Source organism: Atractosteus spatula, chromosome 19 (genome assembly GCF_055471065.1).
Source record: "Atractosteus spatula isolate fAtrSpa1 chromosome 19, fAtrSpa1.hap1, whole genome shotgun sequence".
NCBI lineage: Eukaryota > Metazoa > Chordata > Actinopteri > Semionotiformes > Lepisosteidae > Atractosteus > Atractosteus spatula.
The window spans coordinates 14,035,880-14,057,331 of record NC_142724.1 but is presented as its reverse complement, the minus strand read 5'-3'; the positions used below and the strand labels follow the sequence as shown (position 1 = coordinate 14,057,331).

Genomic DNA, 21,452 nt, shown 5'->3' with positions numbered 1-21,452 from the left:
GGGGGGAAAAAGCGAGGTTTCATTTTGATGCGATTTCTACATACCAGATACAAGCTTAGCACGTTTCTTTGACACTGGAAGTTTATTTTATCCTCGCACAATCAACTACAGTTCGCCTCCCCCCCCCCCCCCCAAAAAATATCTTACTATGCCGTGGTAGCACCCGATTCCCATCACACGTACAACCTCACTTGTGTGACTGACATCATGTATTCATGTAGACGGTTTAGAATAACTGCACCTTGACGATCAGCTCGGTGCTGTCCGTGAGCGCCGCTTCCTGCGGTCGGTCACCGGCGCCGGGAGGGTCTGCGCCGGCGGCCCACAGCGAACCTGCCCGCCTGAGCTCCGGGCCTGCCGACCCCTCACCCGCACGGCCCGGCGCACATGATCCCACACTACACACTTAACCAGCAGTTCATTGTTTATAAAAGTAATAGCGTGGCCTGTAATCCGGAGAAAATGAACTGTAAAGTTTTCATTGAGTTTTAACGTTAGTGGTTGACGGTTGCGAAGGACGGGGGGGGGGTCATTTAGCCCAGCTAACTGGTTTGTTAGCAGCTAATTGATCCGGAGAAGCTCATCCAGCCGTTTCTCGAGAGAAACCAGCGTATCAGCTTCGACAAAATGGCTGCGTGACTCCCCTCCCCACCCACCCAATTGTTTGTGCAAAAACAAACGTGCCTCTTGTTGTCAGTTTTTAAACACCCCCCCGCAAATGACGCTAATTACGCGATCGAATATAAATAAGAGAGCGGACGCTATAAAACAAGCCGAAACTCACCTGCTGGCTCATGTGACTCAGGAGAGACCATGGAAGATGAGCTTCACCGGGCTGGTAGGAAACCCTTTCGAAAAGCTCAGTAACTCGTTTACCAGAAATTCAGGCTAATCGGTTTTGATTTTAATCTTTGCAAGCCAAGGTCCATCTTGTGCCGAGCTATGTCCGGTGGGTACCCTCCTAAGGCGGCCTCCTTCTCTTCCCTTTCGTCCGATTGATCCTTCTCATGCGTGCCGCGGGAGTAAAATGGAGGACATTAAAAGACGTTACTTTACACTCTGAGGCCGAAGCAAGTTTCGGTGCAAAAATTCTAACCGTCTAGTACGCCAGACAAAGTTTAGTACTAACTTTTAAAGCCCTCTAAATATTAATTCGAAAGGTGTGTGTGTGTGTATATATATATACACTGGGGGGAGAAACGCAACATTTTCTGGAATGAGAATACTATAGTTACGGCTTGTCTTTTTTTTTTTACCAAGTTGTCGAGTTGTTTTAAGCCCTCTGACCTACAATACGGCTTGTGCAGTGAGGCATTGCAACTTGCCAATCGCACGAAAGCTCGTTAGGTGCACGTTTACCCAACGAGGTCCAGGTGGAGCAATGCCTGAGCGGGTCACCTTTTTAAAAAGGCCGTAATTCAAAGCTTGGGTCACTGCAAGAAAAGGGCCGCACTTAGTTTTCTGTGCACTCCATAACGCCTTGAATGTCACCAGAAGTAAGGGAGAGGGCCATTGGCATGGTGCAAGCAGGCATGTCATGTGCCAGCGTTGCCAGACACTATGGAGTAAGCCACTCCACTGTGTCCTGACTGCAGGGAAGGTTTCAGCAGACCGGCAGGACAGATGACCGTCCAAGATCCAGTCGCCCTCAAGTGACCACACCGGAGCAGGACCGACGCATCAATCTGGTCTATCTGAGAGATCGTTTCAGATCTGCCACCCGTACTGCTGCTGAAACTGCTGGTAGAGACAATGTCCACATCAGTGATGGGACAGTGAGGCTCCATGCTGCTGGCCTGAGAGCAAGGTGACCTGTCAGAGGCCCTCTGCTCACACCTGGCTTGGGCCGGACAGAGGCTGCGATGGACTCGTCAGCAGTGGCATCGGGTCCTCTTCACGAATAAGTCGCTCTTTAACCCGTGTGGAGGAGGAGATGTTTCTTTGTGTGTGTATGAACGGTTTGACTGTGGATTGCTCGCTTCTGAAAAGCTACATTTCCATGTGCGCTGTTATTTGGTTGCACACTGGCTGATGGGCGTAAACTGGTGCTGAAGTTGTGCAGTGTTGTGGCAGCCCATCATGAGACATGTGATCAAAGCTGGAGATGAAACGGCTTGATCCCTGGCTGCTGAATTACGCTGGGGCAGAAGTGATCGGCCTGTCTTTCCTCTCCAGGCTCCTCGGACCTGTCCATGCTCTGTAGCCAGGAGAGCTGGTCCTTCCCGGACCTGGAGAAGGCGTTCATCCAGGACCACAGCCTGTCCATCTCGGCTCTGTCCGGCCTGGCTCCCCGCTCGGAGATTGTAGTCGAGTACGTGGAAGGGCATGCTGGGATGCTTGCTCCCCAAAACCGCTCGCCAGCCCTCCTGTCGCCTTCCCCCATGCTCCTGAACGTCTCCCTCGCGGCCCGTCAGCCGGGGGTCACCTCCGCTCCCTTGAACAGCAAGTCTTCCACTCCCTGTGAGGGACAGTACCCCAAAAAGCCCACGCTGCAGAGCTCCCCCGAGTTGTCGGGCTCCGACCTCTCCGTGCTACCACCGGCCGCCCAGCCCCCTTGGGAGATCTCTCTGATCAGAGGCATCCAGGACAGCCCGCAGTCCCCCCTGGAGTCCAGCCTGCTGGACGTGGCCGAATCCACCTGGAGCCCTGCCCTGAAGTCGGCCCCCTGTTCCTTTCACGAGGGCTCGACCTTGCCCTGGGCTGGCCTGCCTAACCAGGCCAACCTCAGCACTGATCTCCACAGGTCCTGGAAGGAGTCAACCACTCTAGGGTACGGCCACGCCCCCTCTCTCGCCCTGCCCTTCACCGAAGACCAGTGGCAGAGGTACATTTCCACCACGTCCTCTGGTGCAGAGAGCAAAGATCCTGGCCTGAGTGGCTAACCAGTTGCAGAAATCTATGCAGGGCTTGAAGTGGGGCACTGTTTATTGATTCAAAAGTACTGTTTAAAATGATGCTTTTACACTTGGGGGGGCCACCCATCAACTATACTACACTTCAGGCCATTTTGCAGGCTGTGAAGTGTAAGAAGACATGATTGTATTAGAAAGGATAGTGTTGTCAGATTTGAAATGTTTATAGAGTTAACTTATTTCAAGTGTTAAATAAAGTGACTTCAAATATGGGGTTTTTCCTTGTCTTCAGTGATTTGCATCAAAGGCAGATCTTCCAGCTTAAAATTAGCCACGTAACTAGCGGTTTTGAACCGAAATACCACACCCGAATGTGTGAAGTGTGGGGGGGGGGATTCAGCTTGGATTCCAACATACAGCAAGAGATAATGGAACATGCCCAAATCAAAGGAGCAGAATATTGGAACTAAACTATTTTGTAATACCAAAAGGTTAAGCAGTAGATCAAAAAGAACAAGGGTTCAGGTGTGGACTCACCTCCAGCACCTTTTGTATTGAAGCCCCTTTTATAGGGGGAACTGCAATACTATTTTTATATTTTGAGTTGGAAAGAATTGGCACTGAGGACTGCGTTTCAAACTACAGTGAAAGTATGCTCATTGCCGTCCTTGTCTATGACTCGGAAGGACTGGACAAAACATCCAGTGGTGTGAGGCAGCCCTCTTACACTGTAAACAAGCTGGTGTGAGGATGCGTCTCTTTTGACCTAATAGAAATCCCACTCTTGCTCTTGTTGACAAGTCTTGAAATCTACTTGTTAACTGTGGGGAGATCGTGTTGGAACATTTTTTTTTTTTTTTTGCAGTGAAAAATGTATGCTGCACAACATGTACATCAGTCACTTACCGGTACTAGTGATCAGGAAGGGCCATTTCACGTCCCAATTCCCGGAAACTCTTGAGCAGGGCTTTGCCACAAAATGGCAACTGTATAGTACTTTCACCAAGTTCATGATTTTGTGCTTACCATCCATTAATATACTTTGTTACGGAGATGTAATAACTGATCTGGACAAATAAGGACTGCAGTTCCCCCTTTAATGCCCTATAAGAAGCAAATCCTGTATTTCAGCAACATGATGGTTCAATGAAGTATCCGTAGGACTCACAAACGGGACAAGCAGAGTGCATAAAGGCCTTAGCCTGGTCAGATGTAATTAAAACTGACCAGCATAACTATAACGCCCTTTGCCTTAATTCACTGTTGAATGTCTCAGGCTGTGCCGATAGATCACCTCACCCTCAAGGTGCAGATGCTTCACACCCTAACAAGCTGGAGACAACTGACCAACAAGGAGCACCAATAAAGGCAGGAAATGATGATGGTGGTGGTGGGGGGGGGGGTGTAATTGGAAGGTAGAGAAAAGGATTTACTTGAGTGGGTTCCCAAGATATAATGAACAGTAGGAAAAAATAGCCTTTAATAAAATGAATAGATTGTGATGCATACAATGTGTACATACAAGGTGTGCTGTCTGCTTTTGATTTGTGAGGATTGTTGGTGTAACCGGGATGCAGGGTGCTGAGATTCTCCCTCTCTGGAGATTGGGGGGGGGGGGGGAAGCTGGCTCTGTGGAACTCTCCCTCTCAAGGCTCCGATTTCTGGTTTGTGTTCTAACAACTGGCTTTTGAAATGCAACTAGAGAAACTGCTTCTTGTATTCTAGTCTTGAATCTGTCCAGTCTGCCGTTTCAACCAACATCTTGTACTGGAAGAATGGAATTCACTTTGACTGCTTGAGCATGGGGAGAGGTTTATTTTACATTAAAGTATAAAAACTACACATTTGAATTTGCCCTTTTACATCAAAACATGAAAATCTCTTGGTCTTTCACCTTTTGGTTAATAGGGAAGGTCACTCTAGATTTTAAATGCAGATGAATAAACTTAAGTAGTTTTTAACATGTATAAAAAATATGCATTATGTAGAAAAATGAGAAATAGAATCTGAGATTTGGAGCAAATGATTGCTTGTCTAAGAGTCCTGGAATAGTCTAACCCCATCTTGTCACTTCTGCAATGATGGACGAACTTCTGTATTGAGGGAAAGTGACTCAAGTGCTAAAAAGACAACAACTGAGGTCAAACAGCATTTGTGTGAAACTCCTAAGCTGCTGCTGCTCTTTGGGTGTTCTCCCAGGAGCAATCTTTACAAAAAAAAAACCAAAGGAAATATACTTTTTACAATAAAGTACCTTCCCTGACGCTGGTTAGTGAAACAAACTTCTGGGATCAATAAATTAATGATAAAGATTGAGCAAGAAATCCGGAATGTTACAGATCTACTGGGGTGTGTGTGCGCTAATCACACAGTTGGGAGAAATGGACTAGGTAGTTATTACTGATGCATATACAAAATCAAGTAATGCATTATGCTATTGCCACACAGTGCGATACTACAAATTGTACATGTATGCCAACACTGTTGCACAGTCGGTATTCCATCGCTACCATTCCAGGCCTTTCAATGGTAAAAATAAAGGAGAAAATCATTATCTCAGATGAGCACATGTAGCTGGGACACCGTTTCCTTAGAATGGAGAAATTCCTGCCTCCGTTGTGTCAATGTCGTGCTCCTAGGAGGTGAGAGGAAACATATCTTTAGACACAGAAAAGTTTCTACTGAAAACCCCAATTCTGATCTTTGATTCCACAAAGTGATCATTCAGATTTGAAACAACTCTGCTACAATGCTTAAGAATAGAATACATTGGCAAGGTAATAAGAGTAGGAACCGTGATTAATTATTCAGTTAGAAACAAAATATATTTTGCTCGTATAAATCAAAAGATGGAATTAAAAAGTAAAGACAATAAAAGATGTCCATGCAAACTACACAATGCATTTCATTTAAAAAACTAATCAAAACCTCTCCCTGGTGTATTTTACACAGATGGATGCAACTTAATTTACAAAACCTGCAAGGTCAGGTCTTCTGTAACAAAACAAGTGAAAATACAGCCTGCCTGCTGACAAAGTCAGATTTAGTTTAGACAGAGACGCTAATATTCCCCTTGAAAAACACACGCATTTCTCAACAGACCTGTAATAAAGAGCACAGCAATTCCTAAAGCAGTCAACCCTGTTGATTTGCACAACAAAGAATTAAAGAACAGATCAAAATACCCTAAAATGTATCTAGTTACAGTACTGACACATACAAATGTAAAAGATCACTATGCTTTGTGCATTTTGTTTTACAAGGACAACAAAGTACCAGTCAACTGACCGTTATTCTAGCTGATATAGTTTTTCCCCACTCCATGAATTTCTCTGGCGGTGCTAGTATTGTAAACTGTTTAAACTCATTTGAAGTGGAGTTTTAAAACCAGATCTGTCTTGCACAATGCCAGTTACATGTAATTATATGCTTTGAGGCTTGCTGCCAAATTTCCGAATACATTTGACATGTAATGCCTTCCCATTAGATTCCATTCCAGGCTCTGATGAGGAACGTAGATCAAAGATGAACATACACAAACACCGCATGAAAGGAGACAGCAATGTAATGTACTTGGAGAAATGCTGGAACACGTTTTCAGCTTCATTTGGCAACTTAACAGGACAGGGTGAACAGAATTTGCCAGATGTAAGCAATCCCATGGATGCTGAAAGTAGTGTTTTTTTCCTATGGGCAGGTTCACACAACCATGTCAATCCATGAAAGAAGAATGGGTGAGCCCAACAGCAAAATTAACAGTTCAAAAAGGTTTCATTCTGTAAACTGGCATTTCTTATCTTTCTGGTTTGTACTGTTTTTATACAGGGTACTACAGCTGAAGTATGTTATTATAGGATTATTATAATGACTTGATTATTATGATAATTTTCTGATTTAGTAGTTTTCATCACTTCAAACAGAACTACTCTTGAGACATAATATACATTCCATATCATTTTAACCTATTAGCACATTGTGATACTACAAAATAAAGTGGATTCATGAAAATGTATCAGTAGTCATATATATTTTATGTTGGTAGTTCAGGTGGGTAGCTGCATCAGCATGTGTAGGCTGCAAAGAAACAAGTAACAGGTTTATTCCTGCTGAAAAGAGAAGAAAGAAAACATGTTTCGGCTGTGGAGCCTTATTCGGGTGCCTTATTCACACTTGAATAAGGCTCCACAGCTGAAACGTTGCATTTTCGTTCTTCTCTTTTCAGCATGGAATAAACCTGTTACTTGTTCATATATATATTACGACTGTTAATACACATACTTATGTATGTAAGCTGTAAGTAATTAAATAACTACAGTAAGTCACCGATAGATTAACAAATGGCATTGGAATATGTATACCAACCTCTTGTTGCAGGAGGAATGAAATCCAGGTTAAAAAATTAACCCAGACCTTACTTCTAAGGCATGTAGCACCCCAGTCCTAATCACCAAATCAGCCCCTCGCTCGATTTCAGATGATTACACCTCGCTCACCTGATTGAGCTTCTTAAACTCCACGACCTGGAAGAAGATGTGCTCCAGGATGCTCTTAGCATCTCTTTGCTCCTTGTTCAGTTTGCTGGTCACCCCCAGGATGTCACCACACTTGCGAACGTAGAACTCCAGGTCGTCATCTGTGCCTGTGGAGAGTAAGAAGGCGAAATGAGAGACAAGACGCTGCAAGGACATACTGTCACTGGGCCGCTGATCTCACAGTAACCACCCCCACTCCAATGCAAGAGTGTGTCTGGTGACGAGAAGATCATTTTAGGTTTTGCCACAAGGAGAGTGCAGCTAATGACTGCTTTCAGCTTGGCACTGCAGTGCGGGACGGTTTGAACTCACACTTGTTGGAAAGCTGCGCCAGGCGCACTCGCTCCGAGGAGAAGGTCTCGTCCAGGTCAAAGAGGTCAAGAGCTGGCGGAGGAAGGTCTCGGAAAGCTGGTGGGAAGACCTGGACAAACAGCAGCAGCAGAAAAACCCCCCAGAATGAACCACAGTGAGATGCCCCGTCTTGCACAGTGTGGGATTTCTTACTAGAGCGGAGGAGGGCACAGGTGCCTGTGTTACTCACGGCCGGCTGCAGTGGGGGCAGAGGCGTCTCGAACTGCGGCTGGATCAACTGGAGTGGCTCATGCTTCACGTTAACCTGTTTGTAAGAGCTGCAGGAAAGAGAATAAAAGAAAACGGTTTTCCTCTCTTAGAAAGAAATCGAACTCTAGAAATCGAACTCTTTTCTGTAATAATAATAACAACAACTGCTTACACTTATATAGCGCTTTTCTGGACACTCCACTCAAAGCGCTTTACAGGTAATGGGGATCCCCTCCACCACCACCAATGTGCCTGGATGATGCGATGGCAGCCATAGTGCACCAGAACGCTCACCACACACCAGCTATCAGTGGGGAGGAGAGCAGAGTAATGAAGCCAATTCATAGAGGGGGATTATTAGGAGGCCATGATTGGTAAGGGCCAATGGGAAATTTGGCCAGGACGCCGGGGTTACACCCCTACTCTTTTCAAGAAACGCCCTGGGATTTTTAATGACCACAGAGAGTCAGGATGGCACCTATTTACAGTATAGTGTCCCCATCACTATACTTGGGCATTAGGACCCAAGTGGACCAGAGGGTGAGCGCCCCCTGCTGGCCCCACTAACACGTCTTCCAGCAGCAACCTTAGTTTTTCCCAGGAGGTCTCCCATCCAGGTACTGACCAGGCTCACACCTGCTGAGCTCCAGTGGGGCTGCCAGTTGTGAGTTGCAGGGTGATATGGCTGCTGTAGTGTCTAGCCCCATAGGGATAAGCCTTAGTGGAAAGAACAACTATGACCAGTAGACTCGTGGGTGGGTAATGAGGATGGGAGCCCCACTGCACGAAGAACTGATGAAAAGTGGAATTTATAACAGCCATCAAACCCTGCCTGCATGTTTCTATAAGAGGTGGAGGTGCATCTGTTGAGAACCACTTCATCATGCAAACTCCACACACGCACACAGATGCCCAAGACTGGAACTGCACTCAAGATCCCGGAGTTGTTCAACACCAGCACCAGCTGCCATGTCGCTCCATGCCCCTTTCACATTCCCAAATCAGTTCCTTTTAAAAGGGAATGCTGAAACGTGGTAATTATGTGCCCCCACACTGGTGGAACAATGCAGGTACAAAACGGACTGCCCGCTTCCCCGCACCAACGCTGCCCTTCCTGGAGGTACTGACTTGATGACCTGCGGCAGGGCGCTGGTGGACAGCCTGAAGAGCGACGTGCTGAAGAGGGAGGTGAAGTCTCGCGGGTTCTCGTCCCCCTCCTGGAGACACACGCGCAGGCGCTCGGACAGCCGGCCCGTGTCCGGGAGCATGGTGTAGTCGGAGATCTGTGGGTCACGCACGCAGGCACACACGTCACTGCCCGGGTCCCCAGAACCTGGGACAGGACTTGCGAACCGTTTCTACAGAAACGGAACGGACCGAGCCGCACATTGTCCCTCACCTCGGGGTCCTCCGCATCAATCTGGTTCAAGTGAATCTCATCGGTCATGAGCCACTGGAAGAGAACGTCCTAGAGAGACAGGGAGCACAGGGTCTTAAGCAATCGTGTTTCTGGAAAGGTATTGTTCTTCAGTAAGATTTCATTTGAAATGCAGGATACAGACACAAGAAAACTCACATCACACCCCCGACAAGCTCTAAGTAATAAATATGACTTTCCTTGACGAGAATGACAAGAGTTGTATTTTCATTCATTCCAGTCAGTAATTACACTACATCTGAAAATATTCATCTGGACCTCTAGTATTCAATATCCTACCCCACAATTTTACCGAATTAGGTCTTCCAAAAATTCCAGAAGATGTGGTACGCCCACATTTAGAACAATGATCTGGGTGTGTGTGGTGAGTTGAAGGGCTTACCATGATCTTACTGTTCTCCTCCTTGTCCAAGTACTGATCACTGAACATGTGACAGGAGCCCAGCACTGCCAGACGCCCTGCCTCCTGCAGCACACCAGGAAACAGAGCAACCACTGAACCACCGGTTTCATGTTTCATGTTCACGCAGAACACACATCGTACAGGCTTTTCTCTATGTTGAGGGGGAAACACAACTGTATGTGGCTCCTACAGCTTCCAGGATGAGAATAATCAGAACTGGAGATGAGGAGGAAATAGGAAATCTAGCTCGTCTCTTTCTAAATTGTAGTCAGGCATGCTTGTTTTTGTTTCTTGTGACACTGTTAGGCTAGTCTTAATCATGTCATCAATCACGCTTTTGATATATAGCTGCTTAGCTAGTTTTGGAATAAAAGCTACACTGGTTAATCCAGTTTACACAGAAATTAGAAGGTTCAACATGTTGTAGAACTCCTGGTCTAGGGCAGAAAGATTCAGGGTTCAGGGATCTGGGACACTGTGCTCTGTTCAGGAACAGACGGACACAAGCTGGACAGACTAAGGCAATAAAGTCTTATTAGCCTGGAGCACATAAGAGTTTGTGGGACGCGATTCAGGCATCCATTATCCTGAAAGTTTTTCACCTATTCACGTCAACATCAGCAGCAACAAAAGCACCCAGGGACACAAGCATGAACTGACATTTAAGTGTTATTTAGGAAGGAAAATATGAAACGCTACTAGCAATCAAATGAGCAAAACTGTCCGATGTGTAACTTAACGTCTTACGAGTCAAGGAACAGAAGGAAAACTAAATTGGGAACAAAGAGGGGAAAATTAAGAGAGGACGCCTACCCAGTTAAAGATAGGACAGGGTGCAAACAACAATTTCTTTTAAACTACAGTGTCACAATCCAGACTTCCGCCGTTTGTTTACATCTCCAAAATGTTAAGAAAGGGAGAGTTAATTTTAATTAACTTTATTAGTTTTTATAACTCTATAATCAGTGATAACTTTGGCCAGTGACATCGAGAACCAGCCGAGCTGGGTAACGAGCAGGTAAGGTTGGAATCAGCACCTGAAGACACCTCAGTCTCCGGGGCTGTAGGGATGCAGCTCTAATTTAACAGAAAACAGAAGAAAGGCGAACTAGGAGGCAGGGACAGAGAGACAGCCGAGGCCCTACGAGCGCAGCGGCCCACCTTGGCCTGGTGGAAGGCGAGGATGGGCCTGTTGAGCGGGAAGCAGACGGAGCCCGTCGACAGCACGGCCACCGCTGGCTTCATCACACTGAGCGTGGCTCCGTAGGGGTACACGAAGGTCAGAGCCCTGCAGGGGCACACAGCAAGACCCGCAGCAATGGAAATGAGCGGCACCCCGAGAGCTGGGGGCGGGGGCCACAGCACTGAAGTGACCACACTCCCGGGGGACGCACTTGAACACAACAGACTCGCGCTGAAACTGATCCGACTTTCAGAAAAAACCTTAACCCTCCAGAACACCAGACTCTTGTCTGTTAAAAAAACAATGTTATGTTAAAAAAATGTGTATTTAAATCATACGTATAATAATTGCTTACACTTATATAGCGCTTTTCTGGACACTCCACTCAAAGCGCTTTACAGGTAATGGGGATCCCCTCCACCACCACCAATGTGCAGCATCCACCTGAATAATACACCAGTACACTCACCACACACCAGCTCTCAGTGGGGAGGAGAGCAGAGTGATGAGGCCAGTTCAGATATGGGGATTATTAGGAGGCCATGATTGGTAAAGGCCAGGGGGAAATTTGGCCAGGACGCCGGGGTTACACCCCTACTCTTTTCGAGAAACACCCTGGGATTTTTAATGACCGCAGAGAGTCAGGACCTCGGTTTTACGTCTCATCCGAAGGACGGCGCCTTTTTACAGTATAGTGTCCCCGTCACCATACTGGTGCATTAGGACCCACACAGACCTCAGGGTGAGCGCCCCCTGCTGGTCTCACTAACATTTCTTTCAGCAGCAACCTTAGTTTTTCCCCAGGAGGTCTCCCATCCAGGTACTGACCAGGCTCACACCTGCTGAGCTCCAGTGGGGCTGCCGGCTGTGAGCTGGAGGGTGATACAGTTGCTGGTTATTTCCCTTTTTGTTGGCAGAAACAGTATGAAGACACACCACACATTGGCTGACATCCCTGTAAGGAGCACTTACTGTGAATTATTCCCCGTGCTTTCATCTTCAATCATCCCTGTCACCACTTTGCCAGCGGCACGACTGATCTCCCTTGAGGGAGAAAAACAAAATGCGCAGATTTCAAAGTCAGTTACTAATATTTCACTATTATTAAGAAAACGACCCAAAGCACGGAGACCAGCTGAGCACAGAGCACTGAGGCTCCTGCTGCTGACCCTTCTGTTGCGGTTTCTTTCGTCTCCCCTGCGGCCTGCGTCTGGTGGGTTTCTGCGTCTCGCAGTTTTGGAATGGTAGGGTGGGGGAGTGTGTGAGAAGATGGACTCAACTCCTGCCTCCTCATTGAGCAAAACCCTAAACTCCTCACAAGCATTTTCTTTCTACGTCTCTGCTCTGTTAGGTGTAACTGTGGGGTCCCCTGTGGGGTCCCCTGTGGGGCAGGGCCGTTTATATACCCAGACATGATCAGTTTGAAAACCAGGCGCAAAACGAAAGGAATCATCTTATATGTATGTCTTTCTAGTGTTGTAAATGACACCGTGTCCTGCGACAACAGGATAAAGGATTCAGCCACTAAATTCTTAACCATCAAATGTTTCACTTAAATGTTCCTCACAGAGAACATTTCTAGTCCAGGGGTTCCTAGTTTCTGAAAAGAGAAGTGACGATAACCAATGTGGGCCTCTCATAGTGGAAGAAATGGACCCGGCTTGCTGGTCCGATATCAGCTACAAGGCTGGCGACGCCGTGTTGAGAGCCTCTGCTGTTGTCACTGGGTCCTGGACAGTCTTGATATCTATATGGAACTTTCACAGCTGCTTGGACGAGTGGTGCCAGTAGGGGGCAGTGGAGGCTTGGAATAACGGAGCTCCCTGAGCCAGAAGCATGTAGCCTGGAGGCTCCGTTGTAGAAGTCTGCCTGTACATCAGATTTCAGAGATGCCTGTGTCGAAAGTGGGGAATGACTACTTTTATTTATGCATTGCATCTCCTTGTCTGAAAAAACACATGTGTTCACAGAAAAGAAAATACTATCGTCCCACTCAAGCTGAACACATGAGTAGCTCAAATCGAACAGAATTATAACCGCTTTCTTGCCGATGCCATCTGTCCATATTGCTAAAGCCACAGGTTCATCTTCAGTATAAATAAAACTGAAACATTCACCTGTTTAATACCCCATTGGAGACAAGAGCTTCTTTGGGATGAAAATACTTGTAGTACACGTTCCTAATCACTGTATCTGTCAGAAAGGAAGAGAGAGAGACATGGGTTAGACATAAGAGTTAGACATGGGTTAGAATAAGAATTAGTAGTGTATTAATCGACCTTGCGTTTTAATTTGGTCCTTGGGCAACACAGAAAACTGCAATCTCTTGACCACAGGTTTACTGTTGCTCAGTAGTAATGCACTAGCACACTGGCCATTAGAGCAATCGATTCTGGATGACATGAAACCCAGAACCAGCTTTCCAGCATGAGTTACAGAAAGGGATGGTCTCAAGAATGCAGTAAAACAAAGATAGATTTTGCCAGCAGTGTAACATTTTTCACATGGACCTCAATGGGGGAGGCAAATCAGAGCACTGGGACTTTAAAAACTCCTATAACAGCTAATATTCTGACAACCAGGCAAAAGGTGACGAATTTACTCAACTCACGTAGAAAACAAACTGTAAAAGGGCTGTAGATGGAGATAAGATTTTAATAATAAACTTTATTTTATATAGCGCCTTTAAAGGTGGCTTCTCAAAGCGCTTTACAGGATGACAACAACAATAAATAAGAAGAATACACAAGACAAAACACAATTACAATATATAGAGGAGACCATGGATGGTGGTACTAAGAAAAGCAGAGGGGTGAAGAATGGAACCAGTTCAGTAAAGGCTTTTCTGAAGAAGAGGGTTTTGAGTCTGGATTTGAAGGAGTTTAGAGAAGGTGACTCTCTGATATCCTTGGGGAGAGAGTTCCACAGCTTGGGGGCATAACAGGAGAAGGCCCTGTCACCCATACAATGTAGATGGGCTTGGGGGACAGTAAGGAGGGCAGATTTAGAAGAGCGAAGGTTGCGAGGTGGGGAGTAGGGCGATAATAGTTCAGACAGGTACTCTGGGGCCAAGCCATGTAGAGCCTTATAGGTGAGCATGAGGATTTTAAAGTCTACATGGAATTTGACCGGAAGCCAGTGCAAGGACTCCTGGATAGGAGTAAGGTGAACACTTGCACTAGACCTGATCAGGATTCTGGCTGCTGAATTTTGGACATACAGTACTGCAGTTTGTTCAGAGTAGATTTAGATACCCCAGCGAGTAGAGCATTACAGTAGTCAATTCGAGAGAATACAAATAAATCTTAAATCTTGTCGGAACCACATTTCCCAGAATGCTGCGGGGAGTGACCTGCTGTCCTCAGTCCTCCAACCAACTGGCCAAGTGACTTTTAAAAAACAAGAGAATTTAGAGCCTTCAAGTTTGCCATCAACCTCTGCTCTCTATAGAGAGAGCTGAAGCTCTGATACACACTGCATAAAAGAGAGAAGGAACCAAAGACGTGACTGACCAACTGATCATGGATCTTGGCATAAGCGTTTGGAGAAGAGTATTGAGAAAGAAAGAGACTTTAGATTTTGGAGCTGGAAAGCAGCTTAGCTGATTATAGAGATCATATATAGAGAAATGCCTATTAAAAGATCCCTCTACCTCACAACCATTACATTTAATTTGCAAATCCTTCTGCTGCACCCAGTTTAATTTTTAAAATATTCATAAATACAACACAGACAAAAGGAAATTCTCCAAACATTTCCCCCAAATCACTGGCAGGAACACCACGACAGAAAATAGGACCACTTCCGCCATGGCAACGGACTGTTCCACTGGGCAGGAAGATGGGGGTGGGTCAACCATTAAGACTGTGCTTCTGTTACTGTACCTACTGAAATGCAAAAGAGTGGGAAAACTGAAAGATTGAAAAACTGAAGAAATATTAAATGTGTTTTTTATGTAAAATGAATATAAAATGGTTAAAAAGGACCTGACGGGATTACATAAAGGTAAGACAGGAACCAATGATGAAAGGAGAGTTGTTAAGGGAATCCACTATGCCACCAAAATCTTTCTAGCTGCAGTGAGATCACCCAGCCAGACCCAACTCTGTCCCACTGAGTAAGCGGGAACATCTTTGTCTAGTACAAAGATGAAAAAACAAGTTTCCAAAACTTTGCTACCTTAGCTCAAGTTAGCTAAAGAGAGGCAACAATTGAGATCTTTCCAAGTGTGGTGTAAAATGTATTTATTAAATGCACACGTGCTGGCAAAACCTAGACCAGGCATACAATGTTTTCATGCTGTGTAGATCGCAGACTAGGCATTTATATCTTCCCAGCACTCATATACCCAGAATAATATCAAACTTACTGCGATCTAGTAGGAATTTGGCCGGGAAGTTAAAAAAAAGGTGATCAGAATGTCATAGTGATACAAAAAGCAATTTTTCTCGACAGCTAATCACCCACGGACCCCAGTACAGAAACTGGAAACTCCTACATAAGAAAATCAAGATACCTGCTGCTTCATACTCTGAAGATGTAGAGGCTACAACATATGACTGCTACAACACATTCATGCAGTTTGTGTGTGTGTGTTTCACCCTAAAACTAGACTAATAGGAGTTCATCGGTAAATAGCTGAGCAGTTATTACTGAGACTTTTGCACAGACATGGTATATTAGAATACACTGGTCTGTAGTTGTCGAGTATATCATGAGCCATATTATTCTTGATCAGGATCAGAGTCATAGCAGCCTTTTTTACTAAAGGAGGTACAATCGCAGCTCTCAGCAACCCATTGATAACATTTTACAACAACGGACAGAGAGCTGGAAAACTAGACTGAAAGGAGAAGTAAACAGAACCATGTAATACATCTTAGAGTAAGATCAGCACCGTCAGTAAACAGGGTACCAAAATGTGTGAGTATCAAAATTAGGATCGGAAGCACTTATTATTTCTAAGCAATATTCACTTCATGGAAGACGGCCTGGATACCCCGTAGGGTAGCAAAAGTAGCACAGGCGTTCAGTGTAAGCAAACCTACAGGATGAGAGAGGTTAAAGGCTCACCACTGTTGACCATGATCCCAAACTCCTCCAGCAGGAAATTGATGTTGGTGTCAAACTTGAGCTCCCCTCCCTCTCCCAGCATCACCAGGACATTCCCTCCGCCGTCCAAGTATCGCTTCAGCACCTCCAGCTGCACAAGGAGAGAGCGCACAGGCGCAGATGGAACACAGGCACAGCTCTGCAGACAGGAACCACCAGCACTCTGGAAAGTGCTGAAACATCTGCTCAGATCAGACAGATGTAAATATCAGCGGCATGTTTTTCTTCCCAAGATAGATCGAGATGTACCTTTCATCAAAATGTGTTTGCCTAAACAACTACATGTCATGTCCACAACAACCTTCCTCTCCATCTGTGAAATGTCACTTGTGTACGAATTGGTTGGTGTCTTTTCACTGCTGGGCAAAAGACTGAGGCATCTCAAACACAATCTTTAGCTAAAAACATGTGTATGTTATGAACATCAGAGTTTTACTCCAAGTCTTGACTAGTGTTTTTTCACATTATAGTAACTTTGTTATTCATGCACGTCATTTTTTGAGTAGAACCCTAATCTTTAATTCACATTGATTCAAAAACATGATCACAACAACACAGAGTAAATGACACAAGCACTAATGAAATAGTAGATAAACTATCACATTTACTTATCTAATGTGGTTAAAATTTCAGAAGTGTGAAATTTACATAATTCTTACAGAAAGATGTAAAAATACTGAGGCAGAAGTGTAGAATAGTATAAACTAAGACTTCTGCACTGCAGTGTAGTTAATGGATCAATCACTTCAATTACATTTGATGAAATTGACAATTTAATCCACATTTAAATCTGAGGTCTACTTTTTCGCATTCAAAATGAAAAACAGCTGAAACAATCTCACAACAGTTTCCCCAGTAACTGTACCCTTTGTTCCTTTGTAAACCTTTCCAGGCCAAAAAGCCTGGACAACATTCGGACAAAGTTATGACTTAGTTAATAGAGTGATCAGAAGGACATGTAGTGCAAAATTTGGGCTAGCTCTTAACAGTCATACTGTGGAGTGTGAAGTCATTTAGAAATGTGCATCAGTGTAAGTTAAATTATATGCAACTGCGTCTCCTGTGTATTTTATTAAATAATATCCTGTCTTGCACATAAAAAGCTCCATCTCTACCTCAGCTGCTGTGAACTTCTCTCGTGGTCCTGCTGTGATCCACAGCTTCACACCAGCCAGTTTCTCCGAGGAGAGCTCCTCTTTAAAGCTGGGGGCACAAGCATTCAGAGCTGTGTCAACTGTTGAGGGAACACTGTAAATGCTGATTTCAAACTAACCTCTGAGGAAAACATAGGTACTGTATGTAAGAAGACCCAACAGCAAACTTTAGAAAGAATTAAGAAACTCTTAGCTTCTTCCTAAGAAAATTTGGCTCTTTCAATGCGTTTACCACAACACTGACTTGATTATATAGATCTTTCATTGTATAACCTTAATGCACAGAATAAAAAACTGAGCAGGATTGTGAAGGTAGCCAGCAAAATTATTGGTGCACAACAGCTACAGCTTTCAGACATCTATGTCAAACAAACGTTGCAGAAGGCCAATATAATCATCTGAGCATTGATTTTAACTACCAAGATTCAAATTCGAATTAAGTTATCTTTTAGGCACAAGGCTCTTAACTTGCTTAATCTTGGACTAGTCATTACACATTTTACTTTATTTACATCTTTCTTTCTCATCATACATGTATGGCTCTTATTTGTCAATGAGTTCATCCTGTGTTAAATGTGTTGTATTGTATCTTTTACTTGCATGCAAAGCAGATTTCATATCTGGGACACTAACAGGAAGTAAGAAATAATAACGCTCATTAGTTATCTGCTCTGCTTATCGTGCTGTACCTCTGGATCTTCCACTGGGCTCTCAGCTTCTTCTGCAGTGACTTGAAGCCGTTGCTGGCCGTGAAGATCTCTCTTTTGGAGGCATTGATTACGACGCTGTTGCGCTGCTCTTTCTCCATTCTGATCGTGACAGGATGAATTTCCTTCTCTTCATCGGAGGCTGAAGCAAACAAGCAGCATCCCTCACAGATCTATTCAAACACAGCAGTGGGAGCCCACAGTTTACTGCTGCTCCTACTACTATAATACCGGAGCTACAGATTCTGCAAGGCGCTACGACTCCTTGATCTACCGCTGCCGTAGGTACGAATACTGCAGGAAACAGCGCTGATGAACACTACAACAACAAGAGATAAACCACACGTCTTTAACAGAGTGTAGAAAGATAGGAACGTGTGGTCTCCAGATGAATACCAAGGATCAGCTCATATTCTATAAGCGATAAATATACCCGCATTATTCAAGATGTATTGCAGAATAAGGCATTACTGAGCATCAGCGTCCCATGACCCAGCTGATCATAAATTGACTTTTACGGGGAAAAAAAACACCGCCATTCGTTCGTTAAACATTTATATGTATTATGTTTTTGTACATATCTCTCGTTAACAGAACACTGACAAACAGTAGCTCCTGTAATTCCAAACTCCAAATCAATCGTGTTTAAATGAGACTTAAAAACCTAAATGTTTTAACTAAACCGCCATCATCAGCTATTCGGAAGTGTGGCGTTTGTCCGCTTTACAATTACTTTTCATAAACGACTGAATGACTCTATTTTGACTCATAAATACAAACTATCCTTACCTGCGAATCAGGACACCATCTTCAAGAGGCCGCTCGCAGGGCATGCTGGGAGAACTCTGAAAACACAACGGTAACTAGGACCGCTTCCACTATGGCAACGGGCTGTTCCATTGGACAGGGAATATAGGGGTGGATCAACCGTTACCACCGTGCTGCTGTTGCTGTTCCAATTGCAAAGCAAACAGAGGGAGATGAGGAATAAAATTGTGGAAAAATTGAATAAATCAACGTGTAATGTGTAATGTGTAACGTGTAATGAACAACAGATGTTAACTAGGCTTTTAAAGTGAAAGAGAAATCTGTAATAATAAATCTTTATTTGATAATAATATTCTAGTTAGCCCACTGGTCTACATTGTGCCAATGAGAGAAGTGAGGACCTGTGTCTCCCGGAGAACATTCCAGTAGAAAAAGGCTCAACTGGTACCAGCTGGCGACGGGTACCTTTCAGCTCAGAAAGTATCAAACCTGGTAGAAACTGGCTCACCTTTAACAGTGGGAACGCTATCGCCTTCTTAGTTAACAGGTGAGAAGTTTAAACCAGTTCATACCAATAAACACCAGCTACAATTATAAGAAACCAGTTGCTAATGTGTACTGGAGCCAACAGGATTTTCCACTAGGAAGGAGCAAGTGGGGATTAATTCCACACTGAAGAGGAAAGAGAGAAGAGACTCCACAGCCGAAACCTGTGTCCTTCTTTCTACTTTCCAGTGTGTATTTAACCTCCTCTTGTTCCAAAGAGTAAAGAACGCTGAACTGTCAAGTATGTAAGAACGTCAGGAAGGTTACAACTGTGAGGCCATCCAACCCATCGAGCTCGTTTGTGTGATTGAGCCAGGGATCTTATCCAGAGTGTCAGCTCCCACAGCAAGGCCGAGGAGCCTGCTCCATAGTCCCACAACTCTTTGTGTAAGTGCCCCCTGTCTGCAGTATTCTAAATAATAATAATTCCGTACACTTACATAGCGCTTTTCTGGACACTCCACTCAAAGCGCTTTACAGGTAATGGGGATCCCCTCCACACCACCAGTGTGTAGCCCCACCTGGATGACGCACCAGTCCGCTCACCACACATCAGCTCTCAGTGGAGAGGAGAACAGAGTGATGAAGCCAGTTCAGAGATGGGGATTATTAGGAGGCCATTATTGGTAAGGGCCAATGGGAAATTTGGCCAGGACCCCGGGGTAACACCCCTACTCTTTTCAAGTAACGCCCTGGGATTTTTAATGACCACAGAGAGTCAGGACCTCGGTTTTACATCTCATCCAAAGGAGGGCACATTTTTACAGTATAGTGTCCCTGTCACTATTCTGGGGCATGAGGACCCACATAGACTGCAGGGTGAGCGCCCCCTACTGGCCCCACTAACACCTCTTCCAGCAGGAACCTTAGCTTTCCCAGAAGGTCTCCCTTCCAGGCTCACCCCTGCTGAAATTCAGTGGGTTGTCAGTTGCAGGGTGATACAGCTGCAGGTTTAATGAGTGCATCTACTAGATATTTGCCCAGTTATGAAGACTTTTTTAATTTTCTTGGCAGCTTCTCCCATATTTTTTTTCAATCCTCTCGTTTTTGGTGTCATCTGTGAATTTGACTAGTTTAGTAGCTCGACCAGTCTCGATCTTTGATAGAAGATTGGAAGGGCAGTTGTCCGGATGCAATGTGATGTACAGTTTCCATTCAAAAGATGGCACCACCATTTAAAAATGAGCAGTTTTAAACAAATTATATAGCTATGTAATAAGATTACAAGATTATGTAGATTTCACGCTCGATTCTCCACTTCCAAGAAACCTCATGTTTTGCTTGGAAAAGCTTTTGTTTCATAACACAGACTATTCTTAATTTAAGCCTATTAAGCCAGCAGCCATATCACTCTGCAACTCACAACTAGCAACCCACTGAAGCTCAGCAGGTGTGAGCCTGAACAGTACCTGGATGGGAGACCTCCTGGGAAAAACTAAGGTTGCTGCTGGAAGAGGTGTTAGTGGGGCCAGCAGAGAGCGCTCACCCTGCAATCCATGTGGGTCTTAATGCCCCAGTGTAGTGACGGGGACACTATACTGTAAACAGGCCCCGTCCTTCAGATGAGACGTAAAACCGAGGTCCTGACTCTCTGTGGTCATTAAAAATCCCATTTCTCGAAAAGAGTAGGGGTGTAACCCTGGCATCCCGGCCAAATTTCCCATTAGCCCTTACCAATCATGGCCTCCTAATAATCCCCATCTATGAACTGGCTTCATCACTCTGCTCTTCTCCCCACTAAGAGCTGGTGTGTGGGGATTGTACTGGAGCACTATGGCTGCTGTCGCATCATCCAGGTGGGGCTGCACAGTGGTGGTGGTGGAGGGGAGTCCCCATTACCTGTAAAGCACTTTGGGTGGAGTGTCCAGAAAAGCACTATATAAGTGTAAGCAATTATTAATTACTATTATTAATTTGATCATTAGCATCGGGGTGTTAGGAACTGGAAATCCTGTTGTATTCATTCAAAGAAATAACTTAATTAAATTTCCATTTCTCCACCACCTAGCGGGTTGTATTTTTTTATAACTAATGTAACAAACGTCATCTGCATATTTGTATGTAAAAGTTCAGTGAATATTTAGAGCCTCTGATTGCGACTGTTACATTTGCAGATGGTAGCCGTTAATCTGCATGAATACACAAACGAGTGACTTTTAAAAACAACCCACAGGGGCCAAGTCTCAATGCAAACCA

At 44.8% G+C, this 21,452-nt stretch overlaps 2 protein-coding genes across 3 annotated transcripts; one reads left to right on the top strand and one right to left on the bottom strand.

The window, feature by feature from the left end:
* Window positions 1-813: 813 nt before the first annotated feature.
* LOC148818135 (uncharacterized) lies at window positions 814-2,882 on the top strand. Its single transcript, XM_088937112.1, has 2 exons — window positions 814-838; window positions 2,176-2,882. Exons 1-2 carry the CDS (start codon window positions 814-816, stop codon window positions 2,880-2,882), a joined length of 732 nt encoding a protein of 243 aa, XP_088793238.1.
* A 1,765-nt stretch (window positions 2,883-4,647) lies between these two features.
* ift52 (intraflagellar transport 52 homolog (Chlamydomonas)) lies at window positions 4,648-18,790 on the bottom strand. 2 transcript variants are annotated; one of them, XM_088937281.1, is made up of 14 exons: window positions 18,732-18,790; window positions 17,925-18,084; window positions 17,197-17,284; window positions 16,043-16,172; window positions 13,087-13,162; window positions 11,942-12,013; window positions 10,948-11,074; window positions 9,766-9,849; window positions 9,345-9,413; window positions 9,074-9,228; window positions 7,926-8,013; window positions 7,697-7,805; window positions 7,346-7,491; window positions 4,648-5,487 (listed from the first exon to the last, which is right to left on the bottom strand). In XM_088937281.1, the coding sequence occupies exons 2-14, from the start codon at window positions 18,041-18,043 to the stop codon at window positions 5,443-5,445; spliced, it is 1,308 nt and encodes a 435-aa protein (XP_088793407.1). In that variant the 5' UTR covers window positions 18,044-18,084; window positions 18,732-18,790; the 3' UTR covers window positions 4,648-5,442. The 2 variants fall into 2 exon arrangements, with proteins under 2 accessions (XP_088793407.1, XP_088793406.1); XM_088937280.1 differs by having other exon boundaries at window positions 17,925-18,115; window positions 18,732-18,770.
* Window positions 18,791-21,452: the final 2,662 nt, after the last annotated feature.

What these genes read in the sequence shown, in the direction of transcription:
- LOC148818135 (XM_088937112.1), top strand. Translation starts at nt 814, where the DNA reads ATGGAAGATGAGCTTCACCGGGCTG. An exon ending in AGATGAGCTTCACCGGGCTG is followed by an intron (nt 839 to 2,175) that starts GTAGGAAACCCT and finishes TTTCCTCTCCAG; the next exon opens with GCTCCTCGGACCTGTCCATG.
- ift52 (XM_088937281.1), bottom strand. Translation starts at nt 18,043, where the DNA reads ATGGAGAAAGAGCAGCGCAACAGCGTCGTAATCAATGCCTCCAAAAGA. An exon ending in GCCCAGTGGAAGATCCAGAG is followed by an intron (nt 17,285 to 17,924) that starts GTACAGCACGAT and finishes TTGTGCCCCCAG; the next exon opens with CTTTAAAGAGGAGCTCTCCT. An exon ending in TCGCCTTCCACCAGGCCAAG is followed by an intron (nt 9,850 to 10,947) that starts GTGGGCCGCTGC and finishes GGTGTGCTGCAG; the next exon opens with GAGGCAGGGCGTCTGGCAGT.